A 24,717-nucleotide genomic window follows, 5' to 3' on the forward strand; every position below is an offset into this window, starting at 1 on the left:
AAGTAATTTTAATTAATTAAACTTATGGAAACATAGTTAACCCAAAATTCTCATAAAGGTTTCAGAACGGTGCATACGGTTAGTATGAAACCCTTAGTAAGGTTTCAATTTAAAGTCACGAATCTGAATCCATCCCCCTAATTGCACATTTTACGTTGGAATTAAAAAATTGTCGGTTAAACGGGCCAAAATCTCTCACGTTACACGTTCATAAAATGTACGCGTGTACAGATTCCTTCTTAAAAGTCACAAAAAGCATGTACCACACTTAATTCTAAATCTTCTTCTGGTTGTAACCTGCCTATTTGCCAGGCAATCACCACCATTTTCCCCAGAGATTCAAGGAGGCCTGTTATAGGCTCTAGAGAGCTTTCTCTCACCAGGAGCTCAGGAAACCATTATTTCCCTCCATGTGCTCTTTGGGGCTATCTCCTTAGCCTGCCTGGGCATGGTTGGTCAGAGATTTTGGCCAGGATGCTGACTGGATGTATGTTAGTTATATATCCGCACCTTTCTCTGTGGCTACAGCCAGCCGCCCATCGCTTCAAAGCGGGGGCTGTCCAGAGATCCCAATGCTGGCTTCCAATTCTCATTACCCACCTTCTTCACGGAAGAATTTTCCTTGCCCAAGTCTGCAAAGCTCACCGGGGCTTACAACTTGATTGGATTTTGCATTTCAGATCTTCTGTCTCTGCGCCCACATCTCCAAAACACATTTTACTTAGGTCAAAATCCTACAGCTCTTACAAAGCCCTCCTTTCCCGAGTCATACAGCTCTTACAAACATTAAAGCAATATCTGGTTGAATCGTGGATCTTTCTAGGGGCTTTAACTGGCTCTTCATCCTTAAAGTCCAAGCACATTTTCCTGACCCGTTCTAGCAGGCTAGTAATTGCTGTTCTTGGGAACACACTGCTAGCATTTGGTGTATTAAACTGTATACAGTAAAACTGCCTTAAAAAATTATGTAACTCAAACTAGACTTGACCTTAACAACGCCCATTGGGGCGATTAGAGAGTTGGAGCCTGGGTGTGTCCAGGGACAGCTGGCTGCCAAATCCCAGTGAGGACAGAAAGCCTGGCAGGATTTCCCTCCGGCCCCTGCTTCACTGCCCCCTCACAGAAGGCTCCTGCACCCCAGCTGCCCTCCGGGGTAGATGGCTTCCGAATTATCAAGTCTCAGGGAAAGAAGGCAGATGGCATGCCACCACAGGACGGATGACCAGATGTCACAGCTGGCTCCCGGTTGGGATATGAGTGACTTTGCGGAGGATGGTGCCCAAATTACGCAGGCCGATTTCCTCACCAGAGTGACAAAAACAGGGGCTCCTCAAAGACTAGCCCCTTTTCTCCATTTCCTTGGGGAATGAAACCCATGATCTTCAGTTCCTCAGAGAAGTGAAAGTAGCAACAAGGAATCCAGTAATTCCTGTTATCTGCAGGCTTTATAAGTCAGCTGAGCCTGAAGCAGTGTCCTAGAGCCCGCACACCAGACACCGCTGCCCTCTCTCTGAAGCCAGAGGAACATCAGGATGCCTCAGCCGCCCACCTTCCTCCTGCTTCTCCTCCTTTCCACCGGCAGTGCCCTGGCCCTGAGGCTCTGCTCCTTTAATGTGAGGTCCTTTGGGGAAGCCAAGAAGGAAAACAAGAATGCCATGGATGTCATCGTGAAGGTGAGACCTTTTCCTGTTGGAAAGAGCGCCGGACCCCCCTCGTGCCCTCTCTGATGCGTTCAGACTTTAAGAGACTCAGGAGATGTTCCACTCAAGTTAGTCTCTGGGGTGAAGGTAGCAGCCGCCTTGGCATTTTGTCACAATAATGGCAGCAGTAATTCCAGTAACCACATCACCTCTCTGGGCTTCATGTCATCATCTGAACGTGAGGGTAATGCCAGTACCTCCTTGTAGGACAGTTTTAGGGAATGCTTGAGTTGGCACGTGTGAAGCCCCTAAAACAGCATCTGGCTCCCGGTTACTGAACGCCCCTGTCAGGCACTGCAAATACGTGATTTCCTTTCATCACCCTTAAAAAGGAGGATTTTTATCCCCACGAAGAGATGAACAACAAAAGGTGAAGTGACCTCATATAGGTGGTGGGTGGGTAGGTGGAGGGGAGCTGGGAGACCAGCCCAGCCTGGTCTTTTTACCCATCAATGCAGCACAGATTTTTTTGCTAGCTCTTTTCTCTCTTCTTTTCTTTCTTTCTTTCTTTTTTTTCATTCTGTTTTGTTGCTTTTCATTTTTCTTTTCTTTCTTTTTCTTTCTTTCTCTTTCTTTCTTTCTTTCTTTCTTTCTTTCTTTCTTTCCTTCCTTCCTTTATTTCTTTCTTTCCTTCCTTCTCCCTCCCATCTTTCTTTCTTTCTTTCTTTCTTTCTTTCTTTCTTTCTTTCTTTGTTTTTTTTTTCTTTCTTTCTCTCTACACCCCTCTCTTCTTCCTTCTTCACTGCCCACCCCATCAACCTTTTCCCAACTATCAATTCTTATCTTTCTCTCCACTTAGATAAGACTTCCCTTGCACAGGGCACCTGGGTGGCTCTGTCAGTTAAGTGTCTGACTTTGGCTCAGGTCATGATCTCATGGTTTGTGGGTTCAAGCCCTCTGTCAGGCTCTGCACTGAGCCTGGAGCCTGCTTCGGATTCTGTGTCTCCCTCTCTCTCTGCCCCTCCCCTGCTTGTGTTCTCTCTCTCTCTTCCAAAAATAAATAAATAAACCATTTAAAAATTTACATATATATGTATATATATGTGTGTACATATATATGTATACACACACACATATATATATACATATATATGCATATATACATATATACATATATATACATACACACACACACACATATATATATGTATGTATATATGTGTGTATATATATATATATATATATATGACTTCCCGTGGGTATTGTGGGTATTGTGACCAATGTCTGGAGATGCTGCTCACATTTCTTTAGAGTTGCTTGACTCTCTTTACCCTACAGGTTAATTTATTTTTGATGATGCTGGGAGCTGAAACCTTTCCCAGGGCTCTGTCTGGGTATTATCACCTTAGAAACCCCTGGAGGCACCAGGGTATGGTGGGAACACCAGGAGCTCTGGGGTCAGATCCCACCAGGCAGCTGTGTGAGCAAGCCCGGGAATTCCCTTCTCCTCGCTGAGCCCCTGGGCCTTTCTGAAAGTGGGCCTTACACAACCTGTAGCACCAGTTGGCCTAGACAAATCAAGGTAGAGCCCGTGAGTGGGCAGGTGATCTCACACAGAGCTGCCCCTGTTGGCATTAATACACAAAGTGGATTAGAGCAAGGACTGGCATGCTCTGCTCTTACTTACATGGTCCTCTCCCTGGTTGGCCCTGCCCTTTGGACAGCACCCAACGCCTTCCAGAGATTGTTGTTCAGCCAGAAGAGCCATGCCAAGCCTGTGGGAGCCGAGACTCCCTGGCTCAACAGGCAACTTTGACATACGAGGAAACTATTTTCCCTGCTTCCTCACACAAGGGCTCGTGGAACCCAGGTACCGACTGTATTCCCATTACCTTCCTCACTTATTCTATCCAGGCAATGTCATCAGAGTCTTAAGAGAACAAAAGACTATCTTTTGTTCCTTGGTGATTCCATTATTGGGGGCTTATACTCAGCACCTCCCCTGAGCGGCTGTGTCGGATGGACACAGGGCTGATGGATGGACAGCCCATCGCACCAAACACCAAGCATGTGAAAAGTCTTTGTCAAGGACTCCTTACTTTCCCCATTGTTGCAAGACCATCCTGTAATCAGAGGCCATCCCCAAATACCTCCAGAGCCATTGAGAGCACAAACAATAAAACCCAAACCCAGGCATTCAGGAAAGTAATATTTACAGGGGCTAATGTCTAAGTACCTACTATAGGCCAGGAATTTTATATCCTTTTTTTTTAATGTTTATGTTTATTCATTTATTTTTGAGAGAGAGACAGCACAATCAGGGGAGGGGCAGAGACAGAGGGAGACACAGAATCTGAAGCAGGCTCCAGGCTCTGTGCTGTCAGCACAGAGTCCAACGTGGGGCTTGAACCCATGAACCATGAGCTCATGACCTGAGCTGAAGTCAGATTCTTAACTAACTGAACCACCTAGGTATTCCCAGGAATGTTATATTCTTATTATGACATAGGTGGCATTGCCCGCACTTTGTAATCCAGAAAACAGAGACTCAGAAAGAAGTGACTTACCCAGGATTCCATAGCTGTTAAGGGGAAGGATCAAGTCCAGACATATGACCCAACCATATTCGTGGAGGTGCGTTTTCCACTCTTCCATACTGGATTTATCACTTCAGAGACGAGCCCAGTTTCATCACGCTGTTGTCATTATGATCTTCATCAGGGAGGTTGGAGAGTGAGGGAGGCCTGCTGTCATCATCTTGGGTTTGCTGGCTGGCACCATGGGCAGTTTTCCAGATGCCAAACCCTGCCTGCTTCTGTCTGCTTCTTCAGTTTGTGTCCTTAAAGAGCGAAGTCTGTTCAGCCAACAAACACTTGCTGAAGGTAGACCACGTGCCAGCTGCTCTGAGGCACGCACTGGGGATAAGATGGTGGACATGGGAGGCATTGTTTCCCACAGCACATGATAATGATGATTTCCGGATTGCTTACTGTATGCCGGGTCCTTAACATGCAGTATCCAAGTTCAGCCTCACAACCCCACTGGTTGCATTTTGTAGACGAGACAACTGGAATTCAGAGAGGAGGAGTACATTGTCCTGGGCGTCATGGAGCAAGTGAGCAAAAGAACAAGGGCTTGGACCCAGGCCTAACTGACCCTCTCTGGGCTCTTTCCCCACCATGCTGGTTGCTCCCTGTTCAGAGGCACAACAAAAGGTTTAATAGGCTTCTCTGGCCCCAGAGTGTTCATAGAGTTCTCCAGAGTGTCCCTTCCCTTCCCCCCAGCCCCACTCACCACACCACTTGCTGGGAGCCCCTCACTACTGGCCATGCTCAATCCCTACTCCCTCCCTCTGTGAACAGCAGCCTCAGGAAAATCTTGAGTTTCAGGTTTGGGAGGGCCTTCTGGGGGCCCTCATCTTTGGAGCCTCATTCTGAGGAGATGGAGCCCGGGGGGGATCTATTTTTCCTGGCCTGAAATTGGGGCAGAGAAAACACGCATCAGTGGTGGATTTGAAAACTGAGAAAAATGCTCACAATGTCATGTGAGATTAAAAAAAAAAAAAAAAAGACCCAAACCGTGTAATAAATATTGCCACTGTTTGCTGAGCGTCTTTTCTGTGCCAGGGACTAGACCGAATGTATTATTTCCATCATGTCCTTTAATCTCTATGGCAACCCCATAAGGAGGGTACTGTCCCAGTTTACAGATAAGGAATCTGGCGGTTCAAGGAACATTCGTGACTTGCTCAAGATCACACAGCTGGTGAGCGATAGAGTCAAGACATGAATCCAAGGCCATTTGATTCGATGCCTATATTTTCAACTAACGGGCTAGTTATTCTGATGCCATTTTGTAAATATGTATAAGTATAGAAATCACATGAGAAGTGTCTGAGTGGTGGCTTTACAGTTCATCAGGTGATTTTTTTATAGTCTTCTACATTTTCCAAATTTTCTACAATAAGCAACATTATTTTTATAATTAGAAAATTATAACAAAATTATTGTTTTAAGTTTATCTTGAGAGAGAGGAGTAAAGAGAGGGAGAGAATCCCAAGCAGGCTCTCTGCTGTCAGTAAAGTCTGATGCGGGGCTCAATCTCACAAACCTCGAGATCATAACCTGAGCCAAGATCAAGGAGATGTGGGGCTCCAGAGCATTTGTTATTGAGGCAAAAGGGTTGTAAACAGGGAATCTAAAAGCTCAACCCTTCAGGGGCGCCTGGGTGGCTCAGTTGTTTGAGTATCCAACTCTTGATTTCGGCTCAGGTCATGATCCCAGAGTTATGGGATCGGGCTCCAAGCTAGGCATGGAGCCTGCTTGGGATTCTCTCTCTCTCCCTCTCTCTGTCCCTCACCCCCACTCAAGCGCACACTTGTGCTCTCTCTCTCTCTCTCTCTGTCTCTCTCAGAAACAAAACAAAACAAAACGAAAAAATAAAAGCTCAACCCTTCTGCTCAGGAAAGGGAGTCTGAACTCTGGCCCATTTTTGTCCCGCGGCAATGGGTTACATTCAAAAGGGACCTTGGTCTCGGAGGAGGAGCAATCAGGGGATGTGGGGATCTCCTCCGTTGTTGAGCATAGTGGTCAAGCAGGGCTCCGCAGTGGATGATCCCATTATTCACATTCACAGGGTGTTCACATTACTTAACTGCACTGAGGCAGAGTCCTCAATTATACTATGGGGATAACAAGACGGCCAACATCAAAGGACTATTATAAAAATTTAGGGGCGCCTGGGTGGCTCAGTCGGTTAAGCAGCCGACTTCGGCTCAGGTCACGATCTCACACTCCGTGGGTTCGAGCCCCGCGTCGGGCTCTGTGCTGACCGCTCAGAGCCTGGAGCCTGTTTCGGATTCTGTGTCTCCCTCTCTCTGACCCTCCCCCATTCATGCTCTGTCTCTCTCTGTCTCAAAAATAAATAAACGTTAAAAAAAAAATTTAAAAAAAAAAAAAATTTAATGAGTTGATGACAAGAGCTAACACTTATAAAGCCAGGCACCACATGAAGCACTCTATGTAAGACAATTTATTTAACTTATGTTAAATAGACTCTCACCTGTCACTTTTTTTTTTTTTTTTTGAGAAAGAGAGAGTGCGGGTGCAGGGGCGGGGCAGAGAGAGAGGGATAGAGAGCATGCGCGAGGGGGCCCTTGGGGGGCGGGGCAGAGAAAGAGAATCCCAAGCAGGCTCCATGCTTGGTGTGGAGTAGCTCGGTGTGGAGCTTGAAGCAGGGCTCAGTCCCATGAGCTGTGAGATCATGACCTGAGCCAAAATCAAGAGTCAGACACTTAACTGACTGAGCCACCCAGGCGCCCCTCATCTGTCATATCTTAATAAATATTGGCCATCATCTCCTCTCCCATAATTACTTTATCCTCAAGCAGTTTCCTTTTTTTAATAACACTTTAATTTTTTAAAATTAGAAAGGTATCATTTTTAAGTTAAAAAATTTTAATTTCTAACTTAATTTTATTAAGTTAAAAATGGTCATTATGGACTACTTTGAACATATAGAAGCATATAAAGAAGAAAAAAAATATCAGCTGTTACCCTATCACTTGAAGATAAGAGCTATTGGCATTTAGGGCATTTTATGGGCATTTTTCTATGCAAAAATAAATACATAAAACTGCATCTGGGGGTGCCTGGGTGGCTCAGTTGGTTAAGCGTCTAACTTCAGCTCAGGTCATGATCTCATGGTTCGTGGGCTTGAACATGTGTTCACAGCTGTCAGCTGTGAGCTGGCTTCGGATTCTGTGTCTCCCTCTCTCTCTGCCCCTCCCCCGTTCACACTGTGTCTCTCTCTGTCTCTCAAAAATAAATAAATGTTAAAAAAAAAATTAAAAACTGCATCTGTTTTGCAGCATGGAGACTGCCCTATATCACCAGTTTTGTATTTTGCTTTTATATTGGAAGTATTTCACGTGTTGTTAATATTCTTTTAAAACATGACTTTTAATGCTACATAATGTCCTATGCCATGTTTACAACATCTTTCATTTAATGCTTTTCTATTTGGGGATACTTAGGTTGTTTCCAAGTTTTTGTTGTGCTATTGCACAATGCCTCTTCCTCTTTGATCTGTACAAATAATAATAATAGCAATAATAATTTCGTGTGTGGCTCCAAATGCCTAGCACTGTTCTAAGGACCCATTTAATCCTCCAGCAACCTTGTGAGGGAATAACTGTCATCATTCCAATTTATAGATGAAGAAACTGAGGTGCAGAGAAGTAGTAGATATTTCTTTATAATAGAAGACCTTCCTCAAAGGGGGAAAACTAGGCCAAAGAGTAAGTACATACTCCAAGACTTTTGATACATACTTTATTTATTTATTTATTTATTTATTTTTAAATTTTTTTTTCAACGTTTTTATTTATTTTTGGGACAGAGAGAGACAGAGCATGAACGGGGGAGGGGCAGAGAGAAAGGGAGACACAGAATCGGAAACAGGCTCCAGGCTCCGAGCCATCAGCCCAGAGCCCGACGCGGGGCTCGAACTCACGGACCGTGAGATCGTGACCTGGCTGAAGTCGGACGCTTAACCGACTGCACCACCCAGGCGCCCCGATACATACTTTAAAGTGCCTTCCAGAAAGGTCTGACAGAGACCAGTGACTAAATCAGCAAGCTGGCTTGGTGGCAGGACCCAGCTCTCCCTGATGTTTTAACAGCATGGTAGGCTTTGTAGTCACAAGAACCCGAATTCAAATCCTGACTCTACCATCTATACTGGCTGTGTGACTTCAAACTTTCCACTCAAACACTCTGAGCCTGGTTTTCTCCTGAGGTTAGTGAGCCAATAATCATAGTTCTCTCACAGTGTTGGTGAGGCTTATGGTAGGCTCACAATAAATGTTAGCCCTTGTAATTTTTATTATTATGATTTTGTTGCCAGGTGAACTGGGGAGACCCATATCCATACTGGCACCTCTCACATACTAAGAGCTTAAGAAATATTTATTATTATTATTATTATTATTATGGTGATTATTCAAGCAAAAAAAAAAACAAGATATAGGACACGTGATCATAGGCTCTGGATTCAGATTGCCTAGATTTGCATTCTGCCTTGGCCATTTTCTAGCTGAGTGACTTTGGATAGTTTACTCGGTTTTCCTGGAGCCCCAGGCTCCTTATCTTTAAAACGGACATAACTGAAAAGAAATAAACATTAAAAGGTGGGGGGGGGGGTCCTGAGTGGCTCAGTCAGTGGTGAGTTCGATCCCCACGTTGGGTGTAGAGATTACTTAAAAATAAATTATTTTTAATGTTTTATTTTATTTTTGAGACAGAGAGAGACAGAACATGAACAGGGAAGGGGCAGAGAGAGAGGGAGACACAGAATCAGAAGCAGGCTCCAGGTTCCGAGCTGTCAGCACAGAGCCCAACGCAGGGCTTGAACTCATGAACCGTGAGATCACAACCTGAGCCAAAGTTGGATGCTTACCGACTGAGCCACCAAGGCACCCCTAAAAATAAAAATTTTAATCAAATAAAATAGACATCAAAATACGACCTGCCTCACAAAGTTCTTCACTTATTTCAGTGATGAAATTCATTACTTTAACAAAGCACCAATCCTATACCTAAAACATAGTAAGTGCCCAATAAAAGATTTTATTACTTGCAGTAAATGGCCTGAAACACCTGCGAATTCTGTCTTCACAGGTCATCAAACGCTGTGATATCATACTCCTGATGGAAATCAAGGACAGCAACAACATTATCTGTCCCATGCTGATGGACAGACTAAATGGGTAAAGACGGGGCTCCTAGACCCTCTGCAGACTCAAGGCCAACTGCAAGGACACCTGAAAAGCCTGAGGAATTGAACCAAGGGTGAAAGCCAGCACTCACCCTGACTACCAAGTCACATGACCAACACTGCCCACACTTCCAACTCCATTAGCCAAAGTCCTGAGAACTTTCAACCAGCTAGTGTTAATATGATAAAGTAAAGTAGAGGGAACAGATGAGGAGCCAGGACAGAGAGAGAAACAAAAGAGACAAGGGGCTGAGCTTAGAACTACCGTTATAAAAAAAAGGTTGAGTGCAAATATGAAGTTATGGTATGCCCGCAGGCTGGAATATGATGTAGCCATTAAAAATCATGATCACTACAGAATAGCTTAGAGCTAAATATTCCAGTATGGAAAGATGGCTGCAGTATATTGAAAACAGCAGGTTCAGAACCGTAGGTAGAGTAGCCCATTTTAGTAATCACATTACCCTATACATGAATAAGCATGTGTTTGAGTTTGCATGAGCCTAGAGGAAAGACTGGAAGAATGTGCCCAAACCATTAATAGTGGTTACTTCTGGGCCAGGGGAGTGGGTGTGATTGGAGGACCATTGTGGAGGCAGTCAGTGAAGAAATGCAGAATATTTACTTTTTATTGTATATATTTCTATATGATTTGAATAGCTTACAAAAATCTGATTTTACAACTTCAAAAAAAAAAACCCCAAAAGATAATGTCCTCAAATATTTTTAAATTATGTTGGATTATATTTGTGATTTATATTCTTTCTCAAAGAATAATCAGCAAACCCACCCACCTGAAAATCATCCCAATGTGAGTTAAAAAGGCATATTCAAGGGGCACCGGGGTGGCTCGATTGGTTGGGCAACTGACTCTTGATTTCGGCTTAGACCATGATCTCCCGGTTTGTGAGTGTCAGCCCCACATTGGGTTCCACACTGTCACAGTGCAAAGCCTGCTTGGGAGTCTCTGTCTCTCTCCCTCTCTCTCTGCCCCTCCTGTGCACTCTCTCTCTCTCCCAAAATAAATAAATAAACTTAAAATTTTTATTTTTTTAAATATTTTTTTAATGTTTATTCACTTTTTGAGAGACAGAGACAGAGTGCAAGCAGGACAGGGGCAGAGAGAGAGGGAGACACAGAATCCGAAGCAGGCTCCAAGCTCTGAGCTGTTAGCACAGAGCCTGACACGGGGCTCGAACCTACGAACTGTGAGATCATGACTTGAACCGAAGTTGGACACTTAACCAACTGAGCCACCCAGGTGCCCCTGTTATTATTATTATTTTTTAAGTAAATGAATGGTCAATCCAGCCTCATTCAGCCTGGGAGGAAATCTTGGACACTCTCCTTCACACAGAGGGTCCTCTGGGCTGGTTCCCCCTTCTCCGGGGCTCATTTTCTCATCTGGAAATATGGAGTTGGGCTGAGCTTCTCCATTCAGCTTCAGCAGCTCTTCTCTTTCCAGATCTGATCTTTGATGACGGACAAGGGAGTTTAGTGCAAGGGTCAGGCGCCTACACTCAACTCAGACCACTTGTGTTTGGATTTTGACTCTGCTATGACTTTGGGCAAGTTACTCACCCTCTTTGCACCTCATTTTCCCTGTGTATAAAATGGGACTGGTAATGGAACCCATCTTCCCGGAATGTGGTGCTGATTAAATCCTGCATATAAGTGGTTGGGCTGTGCCTGGTCTGTAGCAGTGACCAGTCAGGGCTGGTGGTGTCTATTACTAGTAAAAGGAAGCAAATTATGGTGGCAAATGATGGTCCCGAGGGCCGCATGTAACAGCTGCCATCGGTACCCTAACTACATGCCAGGCATCCAGTTAATCAATTTACGTGTGCTATTTCATTCACTCCCACAACAGCTTTGTGGGGTGGGTACTATTACTGTTTCCCTTATAGCTGAGGGAACTGAGGAACAGAGAGAAGGGACTTGCCCAAGTTCACCCAGCCAGTAAATCGTGGAGCTTACCTTTGAACCTGGGTCATTTCTGACTCCAAAGCTGGTGCTCTATTCTGAACCTCCTGAGCTTTCCTTAGAGGGACTCTGGTCAGTTTTCAGAAGTACGAGGGGACAGGGGCTCTATGCCCCTCCCCACAGCCAGCCTGGATTGAGTCTTCCCACCCCAACTGGCCTCAGTTGTCCCAGGGCCCCTAGACCATGCCACTGACTCCAGGCAGAAGCAGGCCTGTTTGTCCCCTTATCCCTCGTAAGCCAACAGGAGCCTTAGTCACCTCACAGCTGAGTCATGGCAAGCATTTTGCCAACCCAAAATTTGGCAGGCTAGATTCAGAACAAGGCCAACTTTCCCAAACTGGAAGCCCAGTGGAATCCAACGTCCACATTCCTCAGGCCCCAGTAGCCAGACCTGCCTTAGAATATGTATCTAGTGGCACCTTGATGGTTCAGTTGGTGAAACGTCTGACTCTTGATTTCGGTTCAGGTCATGATCTCATGGTTCGTGGGATCAAGCCCCGAGTTGGGCTCTGCACTGACACCGAGGAGCCTGCTTAGGATTCTCTCTCTCTTTCTCTCTCTCTTAAGATAGATAAACTTAAAAAAAAAAAAAAAGAATATGTACCTAAAGTCCTAGGAATTTCTGTAGGGCCTAGGTTGGGCCCTATATGCTCCTTCTGCTACTAAACCTGAGAATATGCTATAGCTTAGACATGCCCTAGATCTTTCTGTGGGCAAATGGGTTAGACCATGCCAGGCGCTGCCCAGGGTGAGTTATCAGCAGGTTTGGCAAACACATGGGGAGTCAAGTTTCCCTGGTGTAAATGAGGGGTAGAGGTAATGGGACTTCACATCTGTATTGCCAGCCCCCAGAACATAAACAATAGCTGGTCTGAAATCATAGTTCTAGGACTTGTGAGAAAATGCTTGAGGGTTTTCAGAGCAGGAGTGAATGTCCAATGAAAACGTTACTAGGAATTCTGCATATGATAAATGTTCAGCAGTAGTGCATGGACGGGGTGACCTGATAAGGTTTCCTCCACCAGGAAGTATGAGGTCAGCCCCAGCCATGAGCCAGAGTGAGATATGGAGCAGATTCTGGCCTGAAGCTTCTATGGTCTCAATAATGTCCCACAGGTGCAGGGCAAAGGGTGTGGATTTGGAGTATGTAGGATCTGAGTTCAAATCCCAGCTCTGCACCTGCAAACTATACAAGGTGGGTAACAACAGTACCCATCTTCTAAGGGTAAGAGTTAATGGCTGTCAAGATCCTGGAAGATGTCACATTCCCAGTCAATGGTGGGTGGCCCTTCTTATTAGACCCCAAGGTTATGATGAAAGGTAACCCTTCTCCATGATGCCATTGGTGATATGGATACAGAGTGAAGATAGGGGAACATGCAATAGGGGGATGTTTATTTTTTAAGATGCATAATGTAAAATCTCTGCATTTTAGAAATTCAAGAAATTCAAGAAATTCAAGAAAAGGCACAATGTACAACTATGTGATTAGCTCTCGCCTTGGAAGAAACACATATAAAGAGCAGTATGCCTTTCTCTACAAGTGAGTATAGCCTATGCTTCCTGGAATGTGGCTCACTTATAAATGATGACTGTGAATTGAATCAAAATGCTTATCTTTTCTTCAAAACCAAATGTTGACCTCTAACCAGTTCTCAATATTGATCAAAATAATTGCTGTCAAATTGACTCTGAAGCAAAGCGTTACCTCTTCAAACTAAAGAGTACAAGCAGCTTCCTAACACCTAATTTGTTGGTTGAGTCAGTGACTGCCTGGTCAGGAGGGTCAGGAGTTCTTTATCCTCCCTCATCAAGTCCTGGCCCAGGGATGGAAACCTGAGTTGCCCAGCATGGCTGTCTCTGAAACTTCAGAGTTTTGTCTTCTTCCTACAGTAATTTGTTCTAAGTCTGAACATTAACTTGTGGGTGCCCCAGATAAGTGGTACTGCTCAGATCTCCAGCTTTCAAAGGGTGGCCATGGAGAAGAGTAGATGGAGCCTTGTTCTCGGGTGAAAGATCCCTTGCAGGGCAAGAGCCTGCCTGGGGGGCTAATGAAGCCATGTCTCTGCTTCTTGAATGAAGACGTCAACTGACTCAGCTGGAAGTGCTTCCTATTTTTTCTCCCCTAGGGAAAAGCTACTGTCTGTGAAGAAACGCTACCTCTACCATGACTATCAGGCTGGAGACACAGATGTATTTTCCAGGGAACCCTTTGTGGTCTGGTTCCAGTCACCCTACACCGGTGAGACCCAAGGCGCCAGTAGTGAATAACCTCCCTGTGATCCCATGAATGGACAATAGCCCCAGATGTGAGCTGGGGTCCCAGGGTTTACACAGCATTGTTAAGGAGGCATCAGACTTGAGATGGCCATTGAGAATGTCTGATACTTGAGTGTTAGGGATGCAGCCTGGCTTCTCAGAATGCCAAGACCTCCTCCCTTAGAATGCACCTGAAGTCAGTGGTAACTCCACTCTTGTTGGAGCAGTTAGGCTGATGGAAATTATTTACTGCAATTCTTGAGTTGCAGTCAAGTATAGCTTCATTCTGAAAAATCGCAGTGGTGGCCAGCAGAAATGAACCCCAAACTAAAGTCTCCCTCTGCCTCTAGTAATGACATGGCAAAGTCCTCCAAGGACTGGGTATAGAGGGGAAATCCAAATGATTGCTCCCTTAACTTTGACGACAACTACACTTATATAAGCCACTAACAAGTATTGATCCCTGATTAGTGCCAGGTTCCTGCAACCTTGCAACACCCTGCAGGTTGAGACCTAGGATTGTCTCCACTTCTACATTTGAAGAAGCCAAGGTTCAAATAGGTGGAGTCACTTGTCCAAGGTCACCCAGCAGCTCTTGACATGAATGAGCAGGGCTGTAACCCAAGCCACTATCTTGGGAGCACATACTCTTAACCACAGTGCATCTTGAAATGGAAAGTCAAGAATTAATTTGATTTGCAGATTGAAGCTATATAGAATCCAATATCTTTTCAGTACCTACGACGTGCCATGGTCTGTTCCAGGCACTGACCAAGGCAGACAAAGCCCCTGCCCTAGTGAAGTTATGTTGTAGTAGGCAAGACAGATAATGACCAAATAAATAAATGTATGTGAGCATGTACCCCCAAATTTATACTACACAAATATAAACACCCTGAACGATGAAGTTAACTATTCCCACCCTGGCTAATTAGTACTTCAGGAAAACCAACATGGAAGAAAGGTGGAGGAATTTCCAGTAGAAGAAGAGAAGGATCTGGGGGCTATTTAGGACAGAAATGCACGTCAGAGAGCATGTGTAATAGCTTCATCGTGCACACAATTCACACTTAGCTGACCAGAGCAGTGTTTGGAGAGCACCCTGCCCCCCGCCCCAAGTGATTATTTCTTCTCCGAGAGAGTCTTCAGCTACACACAGCTAAACATTGCTAAACAAATCTGTTTGTCTTGGGCCTCCACCTTTTCACCCTTCTCTATCTCTCCTCCCCTAGGATGGCACTTCAGCCATGCCCTGTTTAGAATTTTTTTAAATTTATTTATTTTGAGAGAGCGAGGGGGAGGGGCATGGATGGGGAAGGCAGAGAGACCTAGAGACAGAATCCCAAGCAGGCTCTGCTCTGTGCTGGCAGCGCAGAGCCCAACGCAGGGCTTGAACTCACAAACCATGAGATCATGGCCTGAGCTGAGACCAAGAGTTGGACGCTTAACCGACTGAGCCACCCAGGAGCCCTCCTGTTTGGAATTTTCTATCTTGTACAAGGAAACATTATGTCCCCTGTATTTGAGATTAAAGATAGAGTTAGCCATTCATCTATCTTTTTTCCCTTTTATTCATTTACTCATTCATTCATTTATGTATTCAATCAACAGTTTTGAGCATCTCCCATGTGCCAGGTGCTGTGCTAGGTGCTGGAGCCAAGAGGGTGAGCAAGACAGAACTCAGGTTCCAGTGGGCCAAACTCAGAAGCACAGCAAGTAATCTCAGGGCATGAAGGAAGTACAAGCAGGGTGCATTCCATAGTGGGGTGAGGGACCAACCCAATTTAGGTGACATGGGTTGTGACCTGAAGAAGCCAGTCACAGAAGCCTGGGGAAAGGGCCATTCTGAGGGGAGGTGCCAGTAAGCTCAGAGGTGGAAAGGAGTTGGGATGTGTAGGGAGACCAGAGAGAGGATGGGGGGTGGAGCGGAGGCCTGAGAAGAGTGAGAAATAAGGCTGGCGGGTAAGTGCAGGGTCCTGGAGACAGGCTGCAGGCTCTGAGTCCTGACTTTCCATTGTGTGACCTGAGCAGTGATTCCCAACAGCCCCTAGCTCCCTAGTAGGCCTGGGGACCCAGGCACAGGACAAGGGAAAGCCGGGGGAAGAGGCATTCAGAGCACAACAGCTCCATTGCCAGGTGGGCGAGGCTCAGTTCCAAGGCTCCCTCTGTCCCTCCCGGTGGGGGGAGGTTTTCAGATATTTCACAAAAGACCACTTTCTTTTTTAAATAATGTTTGGGTTTTTTTTTTCCTGATTACAAAAGAAGCATAAACTGACAAGCCTCCTTTTTTTTTTTTTTAATTAGAAAAAACTTTTTTCTTTAGTACAAAAGCCAAACAGGCTTGACTTATTAGTTTTTAAAAAGTAGAGAATATAATTTTTCAAAAAATGAGAAAATAAAAACACCCACAATACCAGCAAGCAGTACTGTCTACTGGCTTTCTCTTAGCTCTGCAGGTGAGTGGGAGAAAAGAGGCTTTCATGTACTGAAAATGCCGGCCTAATCGTCCTAAGAACAGGCACATCTCAGCCACCGGCTGGACCCTCTAGAAATGAGGGGACCCAGACAATGCAGGCTGGGCCTTCTAGGGGGACAGTCTGTTTCCCTTCAGCAGTGTTCATGGAACCTTCCTCTGTTCAGGGAAGTGTGTGACCTCCGCCTCTTTCCTGTTCCTCAGTTGTCAAGGACTTCGTGATTGTCCCCCTGCACACCACCCCTGAGACCTCCGTTAAAGAGATTGATGAGCTGGCTGATGTCTACACGGATATGAAACATCGCTGGAAGGCGGAGGTGATGACCCTCTGTGTCTGTTGAATTCCTGTCTAGCAGAGGCAGAATGTGGTTCTGGGGAGGGATGAGGGACTCCCCAGGAGGATGGGGGGTGGGGCAGGACCTGTGCAGACCCCCACTATTTTAGAGCCTCATTTTAGGCCTTACCTCTGCCTTAAATACCCTTCTTGCTAAATTTGCCTGGGTACTGTCCACGTGGGTCTCAGCAATTCGTACACTGCTCCCCCAATAATGGCTGCGCAAAATCACTGGGTGAATAGCTATTGCCAGGCCACACTGAGGCTGAACATGCACAGGTTGATTTAATCCTCCCAATAACCCCGTGAAGTAACTACCTTTCTCATTCTCACTCTGCGATGAGAACAGTGAGACACAGAGGGATCAAGAGTCCTTCACTGCAGGTGATGACTCTCAAATTGGTTCATGAAAGGAAGAGCAATTTATTGGTTTATGTGACTAAAATGTCCAGAAGTAGTTCAGGCATAGCTGGATCCAGGGCTCAGACAAGGTAATCAGGGCTTGGCTTGTCTGTTTCTTTCCATCTCTTTGCCTTCCTTTCCTCTGGGTGGGCTCCACCCTTGGGAAGGGAAGATGGCCACCAGCAGCTTCCAGACCCAGTGGTCTGAGACAGATTTTCTGTGTCATAATACAATAAGTTTCTCAGGATTGGGTCCCACTGGCCCTGATTGGGTCATTCATCCATCCCTGAACCAACCACTGCGATCAGCTCTGGTTAAGAAGCTCTGATTTGTTAAATCAGTGTGAGCTTCAGCCCAATCTCACAGACTGGGGTGAAGGAGGAAAGTAGTTTCCCAAATAATCAAGGGGTGCTATTCTCACAGAAAGGGAATACATCCACCATCCGTCTCGGCCTCATCTGGAAAATGGGGATGTCACCCGCTGTGGCTATGAGGGCCTGTGAAAGCTCTTGGCAAATATGGAAGTGTTCCAGAGGGCTCTTCCTCATTCCTCTTTCCTCCTTTTGGGATGTGACTCCAGTGACCTCCCCTTCCCCCCTCCTCAGTTCCACTGTTCAAACTGCAAAATGAGTCAAGGAAAGTGTGGACACAGAGCTAGGACATGGAGAGCACCAGGTGTGTAAGTCATTGCTTATTTGTAAAAAGCAAGACAAGAGAAAGACTCATTCATTCCTAAAATTCTGAATTCATTCATTCACACAACAAGAATTTACTGAGCATCCATTACATGTCAGGCACTAGGGAGACATCGGTGGCACAAGAGTGAACAAGAGGGCCGTCTTGTGCTGAGGGCCCTTCAGTGAGGCAGATCAGGATTTAATTCTTGACTTTACCACTTGAGCCCATAAGTTGAGTGGCCTAGAACTGGTCACTTTATCCCTCTATCCTGTTTCCCTTCTACCTTCTAGTGTTTATTGTGAGATTTAATTTAAATTTTATGAAACATTTAATGCTTGGCCTGACAGGCAGTACATGCTCAGCAAATCATGCCTATAACAATAGGAGCTGGTGATCACTCGGGTTAAGGATGACATTCTGACCTCGGCCGCGCCCATCAATCTCAGGGAAAACCATGGTCTCTGAGGTCAAAATAAAATGTTTTTGAAGAAAACTCTAAAGTCAGCAACAGCCCCAAACAACAGCACCAGCAAGGAAATCCGACACTTCCTCTGGATTGAGGAATATTAAAATTCTGTTCCAAGAGCTCTGAAGGGAAAAACACTTCTAAGACAGGAGGTGCTGCTGGTGGCCTCGGGGCAGGGGTGGACAACTCACTCTGTCACCTCCTTCCTTTCAGGCTCTTCCTACTTCCTCAGTAGACAGAATTTCCACAGGAGTGAGTTCCCAACTTCCAAACAATAGGACAGAAAAGCAGGGTGCCAAAGGTGTCAAATTAGCCACCCAAATTCATCTGTCCTGCTCGGAAACAAAAGGCATTGATACATCCATATGTTTATCCTCTACAGTAGTTTGAGCCAGAGAGATTTGAGGGAGATAAATGAGCTGGATTCTTTGATCCCCACCTAACTCCACAAGCTGAATTAGAGGGACACAGTGACTAAGAGCAGGAGGGAAGGGCCACAGCAAACATCTTCCTTCCCAGTGAGAACACCTTCCCTTGTACGTTCTCCCCTGACAAATACTCATCAAAACTGTGACTCAGTTTTAAACTCTAAAAAAAAAAAAAAAGAAAGAAAGAAAAAGACCTTACATTACTTTGCCAAGTGCAGCCAAAGACTGGGTGACTTAAACAACAGAAATGTATACCCTCACAACCCTAGAAGCTGGATGTCTAAGGTCAAGGTGTCAACAGGGTTGGTTTCTCCTGAGGCTTCTGTCCACGGTCTTCCGTCCATGTCTCTGTGTGTCCCAATCTCTTTTTATGAGGACACCGGCCATATTGGATTAGGGGCCACCCCTATAACCTCATTTTACCTTAGTCACCTCTTTGAAGGCCTTTCTCCAGATACAGTCACATTCTAAGGTATCGTGTGTTAGGACTTCAACATACGAATTTGTAGGGGTGGGGGAGGGCACAATTTAGCCATAACAGACCCCGTTGTTTGCTGAGTATGGGAGGTGGGGCCATTGCTAGCAGTTCTGAGCAAAAGCATTGGCAATAATACACACAAGGTGACGGTTCCAAATAATGTCTTTCAGAATTTCATTTTCATGGGTGACTTCAATGCCGGCTGTAGCTATGTGCCCAAGAAGGCCTGGAAAAACATCCGCTTGAGGACTGACCCCGGGTTTGTTTGGCTGATAGGGGACCAAGAGGACACCACAGTCAAGGAGAGCACCAACTGTGCATATGACAGGTAGGAGGCACCTGCCTGACTCCAGCTAGCCCATCCAGTGCTTGGTATGCATCAGGAAAGGTGCCTTGCTCTGGGCGGAGGAAGAACCTGGCTTGCAGCGCTGAGTCAATTAGACTTCAGGCCCGGCCATTGGGTACTTGTGCAGTGTGCAAACTGCATGGCCGTGTCCGGGAGCCCTGAGCATTGCAGCTTAACTGTGGCTAGTGCAGGCTTTGGTGTCAGACAGGTCTGGATTCAAATCCTGCCTCTACCATTTCATGTATCTGTGCATATGTCTGTGTCTTTGCTTCCTCATCTGTAAAATGGAGATTGTAGTCGTGCCTCATTCATGGAGCCACGATGAGGATTAGATGAAGTAGTATATGTCTTCTCACACAATGCCTGGCATATGGTAAGCGTTCCATACATTCACCGGCTGTTAATTATTTCATCACAAAGACATACCACAATGCATTCACTCAAATCCCCTGTCATTGGGCTTAGGTTATTACCAAGAGTTTCCTGGTAGAAGCACTGCTGAAGTGAACATTCTATACATGTACTTTGTGCATATATTTATGAATTGCTCAAGGTAAAACTAAAAATGAGACGAGTAAGTAAAAGGGTATTTACTTTTTTTTTGTTGTTTTTTTGAGAGAGAGGGTACAAGTGAGAGAGGGAGAGGGAGAGGGAGAGAGAGAGAGAGAAGCAGGGCTCACCTGGAGCGGGGCTCAAACTTATGAGCTGTGAGATCATGAGTCAAAGTCAGAGGCTTAACCGACTGCGTCACCCAGGCACCCAGGGTAGTTACTTTTTTAAAACTTTTGCTACAGGGGTGCCTGGGTGGCTCAGTCAGTTAACCCTCTGACTTTGGTTCAGGTCATGATCTCACAGGTTCGTGGGTTCAGGTCATGATCTCACAGTTTGTGGGTTCGAGCCCCGCATCAGGCTCTGTACTAACAGCTCGGAGCCTGGAGCCTGCTTCAGATTCTGTCTCTGTCTTTTCTCTGCCCCTCCCCTGCTTGTGCTCAGTCTCTCAAAAATAAATAAAATGTTAAAAAAGAAATTAAAAAAAAGCTTTTGTTACATATTCCTAAATGCAAACACATACCTGTAAATAATAGCATTCTCGGGGCTCCCGGTTGGCTCAGTGAGTAGAGCACAGGGCTCTTGATCCCGGGGTGTGAGTTCAAGCCCCATACTGGGTGTAGAGATTGAATGAAAAAAAAAAAAAAAAAGTAAATAATAACATTCTCTCACAGTTGTAACATCTCCCTGGGGAATTTCAATCAGCTCTCACTTTTGTTTCTTAAACTGAGAGGTGGGGAAGGCACTTGAATTGTGTGCATGTTCATGATCTCCCCACCCACAGCAGAGACCGCAGGCTGGGAAATCCGCTGTGACCGCAGTTCCCAGAGCTCAGCCTGCCTCCGAGGAAGCAGGAGACGGCTTCTGCCAGAAGACAGCTGTTCTCACTTCTCTAGTTTTGAGGTCTGGCTTTCATTTCCATCCATGACCTCCTTTGTTCCTCTCGGAGCTTTCAGGGCTGGTGTGTCCTTTGCAGAAGTCACTGCTCCAGCTCTCAAGAGTGGAAACAGCCCTAGCACTGGGGAAAGCGGAATCAAGGCAGGAGGGTTACAAGAGGCCGAGCTCGCAGGTGCCTGCCTCCTCTCTCTCACTTTGACCAGTTGCCAACAAAGCTGGTTGGAGTAGGCCACTCACCCGCCAGCCTGTTCACCCACCAGTCTGTTCACCCACCTGCCTACTCACATGCAGTTGTGCATTGACCGTGGGCAGGTCAAGAACCTTCTGCACCCCTGACCAACAAGAGGGAGGTGATTGAAAATAATGAAGCAGAGAACAGTGAATCACAGGGAAAGATGTTCACGTAAGATTGGGTGGGGTGGGGGAACAGGTTAAAAAAAGATGTTTACTGAAAGAACCTCAGTTTTATACACATATATGCCAAAGGATGGCAGGATTACATGTGCTTTTTTTTTTAAATTTCTCATTTTGCTGCTCTGAATTTTCTGTTTTCCGTACAAGCATATATCTTTTAGGGTTTTTTAAAAAGGCATATAGGGGCGCCTGGGTGGCGCAGTCGGTTAAGCGTCCGACTTCAGCCAGGTCACGATCTCGCGGTCCGTGAGTTCGAGCCCCGCGTCGGGCTCTGGGCTGATGGCTCAGAGCCTGGAGGCTGTTTCCGATTCTGTGTCTCCCTCTCTCTCTGCCCCTCCCCCGTTCATCTCTGTCTCTCTCTGTCCCAAAAATAAATAAACGTTCAAAAAAAAAAAAAAAGAAAATTTATAAAAAGGCATATAAATTTCTAACAAGGAGAGTAAAATGAAATGGTCTCAATTCCAGTCTTCGTTCCGTGTTCAGATATTTATTGAACACCTCCCACGAGCTGTGCTCTGCTGCTGGACACAAAAGATGTCAAGAGCTGGCCTGTGCCACGCCTCGGGAAAGACTTCAATGGCCTGCACACATATGCAGGAGTCAGAAACGGGGGTCTTAATGATGTTGCTCTCTACTCTCTGGGTCTGAAGGATGGCTCTAAGAAATCTCCAGCCGAAGGTGAAGAGTTCACTTGGGTACTGAATTCAAAGTTAACCCCGGTGGTATGGTAGCAAACACAGGAAACCAAGTCACAGGTCGGATCAGGGAAAGCTTGGTGGAGAGGCATGAACTGGCAGTTTGACTCACCTTGTCCTTGTTCAGTCAGTGGGTTGGAGCCATGCAGACCCCAACTCATCACTCCACCTGGGATACATTAGAGTCCATGTTTCCCAGACTCATTTAGCTACCATGTTCCCGGTGTTTGTTATCACCGCAAAGCAACCATACTATGGTTTTTGTCTGTATTTGTCTTTAAGTCCATTCACTTCTAATGAAATAAATTAATTTTTAAAGGAAATTTCATGTTAAGGTGAGAAACAATATCCTCTGTCGTAAATTGAAAATAGCTAAAAATAAGCCCTGTGAAAATCAAACCATGTTAAATTCTGCCTTAGTTCTCTCGCTTGCAGAATGCTTGGTGACTCCAGCCTGCTCAGTCTTGGTCAAAATGGGAGCTTAGGGGGTTATTAAAGATAAGCCAGTACCTTTCTCTATAATCAAATCAAGAAAAGTGAAAAATAACTGTGAAGGGAAAAATATTCTCACTATGCAAGTCATCGGTACGTGGTGTGGTGTCCACGTATCATTTATAATCTTCTCCTCCACCATCAGGGCTAACTGCCCACACAGGGAAACACTGTTTTGGAGCCCATGGGGCCACGGCAGGGCTTGGTCCCATTTCCCAGTCTGAGGCATTGTCCTAAGGGTCACCAGGTCTGCACTTTGAACATCACTTGGAAGAGCCAGGCTGCTCAGTCCATTCCAGATGTCAAACAGGAAATTTGGTTGGTCTCAGAAATCAACAAGGTGGATTAATGTGACTGTCTTCCCTCCCCTTCTCCAGGATCGTGCTTCGAGGACAAGAGATCATCAACTTTGTTGTTCACAGATCAAACAGAACCTTTGACTTCCAGAAAGCTTATGGGTTGACCAAAGAGGAGGTACAGCTGCCATCTTGTCTTTCTGTGCCACTGTCCTGGGAAGATGAGTTGGTGTCACCCTTTGAGGCCACCACTGGAGACACAACACTGGGCCATTGGACCTTGAGTCTCAAAGCCCATGATTCTGTGACTTGAAGACCTGTCTCAATTTCTGATTGAGCTGGTCCAGGGATGATGCTCACCAGTGTGTGTTCTGTTGGGTGACTTTAGGCCTTTTGTCTTCCCACTTTGAACCTGAATTTGTTCAGCACTAAAATGAGAGTCTCCTAATCCCCAAATTTATCTCCTTTTTCTCTTTATAGGCCTTGGATGTCAGTGACCACTTTCCAGTTGAATTTAAACTACAATCTTCAAGGGTCTTCGCCACCAACAAAAAATCTATCTCTCCAAGGAAGAAAAAGACCCGTCGCTCCTAGATACAAGAATGCCATTTTATTAACCATTTCTTGCTTCTAAATAAAACAGCTTTAACAGGTATGAACTTCTGCCTGCACTCAGGAAACAAGTCTGGTCCAACTGCTTTCATTTTTCAACTTGAATTTAATCTGACTTGAGTCAAATTGGGAGGACAGTCTTCTCTTACCCTTCTTGGGCTCCTTCCTCCCCTGACTTACCTAAAAGGAAACTGGGGGGTTTTGCAGTCCAAAAGGACAGGCTTCACGTCCTGAGAAAGGCCAAGGCCCCAACTGTACCCTAGGATTTGGGCAATTATCTGTTTGAGGAATCTGTCCCCTCCCGTTCGAGGTCAGGATGGTGATCATGTCTCATGGGGATGAAGAATGAAGGCCATCCCACCTGGCCTCCCTGCCTCCAAATTGTCCTCCAACTCAGCAAGCCCAGTAACCACCAGTGCCATCCTTTGAAATTCCATTCTGACCACAGCCCACTTGCATTCCCAGCCCTGCTTCAATACCTTGCGGGGGCTCCCACCGCCATCTGGAGAGAGCCCAGAGTTTTTGGATGCCCACAAGGGTCTGTATTTTCTGGCGTAACACGTCAGCCTCACCTTCATCCCATCTTGCACTCTGTGTCCAGCAGGACTGCCCCTTCCCTGCATGGCCCCAAGCCTCCCTCCTCCTGGGCTTTGAGTAGGCCAGCTGGCTGGCAGAGGCTCAGGGTTTTGTTATCATTCTGCAACCAAAGAGTTACAGAGGACTCCTGCCGGCACCATTTTGCCTGTATCCATGGTGACCATTCTTGTTTGTTTCACTTCGCTTTCCCTTACATTGCTTCTTTTGTTCAAGTGGTACCTGAACATGGCTAAATATACGAGCAGTACCAAAGAATAAGCAGAGACAAGAAATGCTGCCCCGGGACCTCACCCACTCGTTTCCTGTCTCAGAAGCAAGCCCTCTTACCAGTTTATGCATCCTTCCAAGAGAGTCTATGCATAAATAAGCACCATATGTAACCTTGAAACATAGAGTATATTATGCATGGTCCTACTTCTCGCTGATTTTCCTTAATATATCAGAGACAATGTGACTTTTGATATAAGAAAAAGAGACCATAAGCCTGAGTTTTGAAATTTGGTTGCATCTGACTGACGGAATTAAATCAAAAGTGTTCTGCTTACATGGGAAAACCATTTTCCCCCAAATTTCGTTGGAATGGGGGGAAGGTAGTAAGGTTATAAAGTTCCTGTCACCTCCTCTTGTGAGCAGGGCTCACCAACCCAGGAAGACATCCAATTTCCAAGGTCCCAAGTGGTCAAGCAGGCAATTCCCAAATGAGCTTACTCTGGAGGAGATGATGATCCTTTCATTCCAGAGGCCAGCGTCATGGCTGGGACAAGAGCCCTGTGCTCGGTGGGGGAGGCAGGGGAAGGTGGACCAGACCAACCACTGTCCTGTCCACTGCTCCAGCTGGTCCTTCCCACCCTGTGACCTCCTTTGTGACAGGACATCCTTCTGTCTCTGCATTGGAGCAGCTT

The 24,717-nt window shown here is 45.8% G+C and overlaps 1 protein-coding gene across 1 annotated transcript; it reads left to right on the forward strand.

The window, feature by feature from the left end:
* The first annotated feature begins 1,387 nt into the window (after positions 1-1,387).
* DNASE1L3 (deoxyribonuclease 1L3) lies at positions 1,388-23,261 on the forward strand. The gene is made up of 8 exons (XM_025916410.2): positions 1,388-1,673; positions 9,320-9,408; positions 12,835-12,942; positions 13,529-13,641; positions 16,336-16,448; positions 19,088-19,245; positions 22,688-22,784; positions 23,087-23,261. Exons 1-8 carry the CDS (start codon positions 1,533-1,535, stop codon positions 23,198-23,200), a joined length of 933 nt encoding a protein of 310 aa, XP_025772195.1. The 5' UTR covers positions 1,388-1,532; the 3' UTR covers positions 23,201-23,261.
* Positions 23,262-24,717: the final 1,456 nt, after the last annotated feature.

The sequence above is a fragment of the Puma concolor genome, chromosome A2 (assembly GCF_028749965.1).
Source record: "Puma concolor isolate L17-30 chromosome A2, mPumCon1.1.hap2, whole genome shotgun sequence".
Classification (NCBI taxonomy): Eukaryota; Metazoa; Chordata; class Mammalia; order Carnivora; family Felidae; genus Puma; species Puma concolor.

Excerpts from the sequence above, each read along its gene's own strand:
- DNASE1L3 (XM_025916410.2), top strand. The coding sequence starts at position 1,533 with ATGCCTCAGCCGCCCACCTTCCTCCTGCTTCTCCTCCTTTCCACCGGC. Across the intron at positions 12,943-13,528 it reads CAGTATGCCTTTCTCTACAA|GGAAAAGCTACTGTCTGTGA; the intron begins GTGAGTATAGCC and ends TTTCTCCCCTAG. Across the intron at positions 13,642-16,335 it reads GTTCCAGTCACCCTACACCG|TTGTCAAGGACTTCGTGATT; the intron begins GTGAGACCCAAG and ends CCTGTTCCTCAG.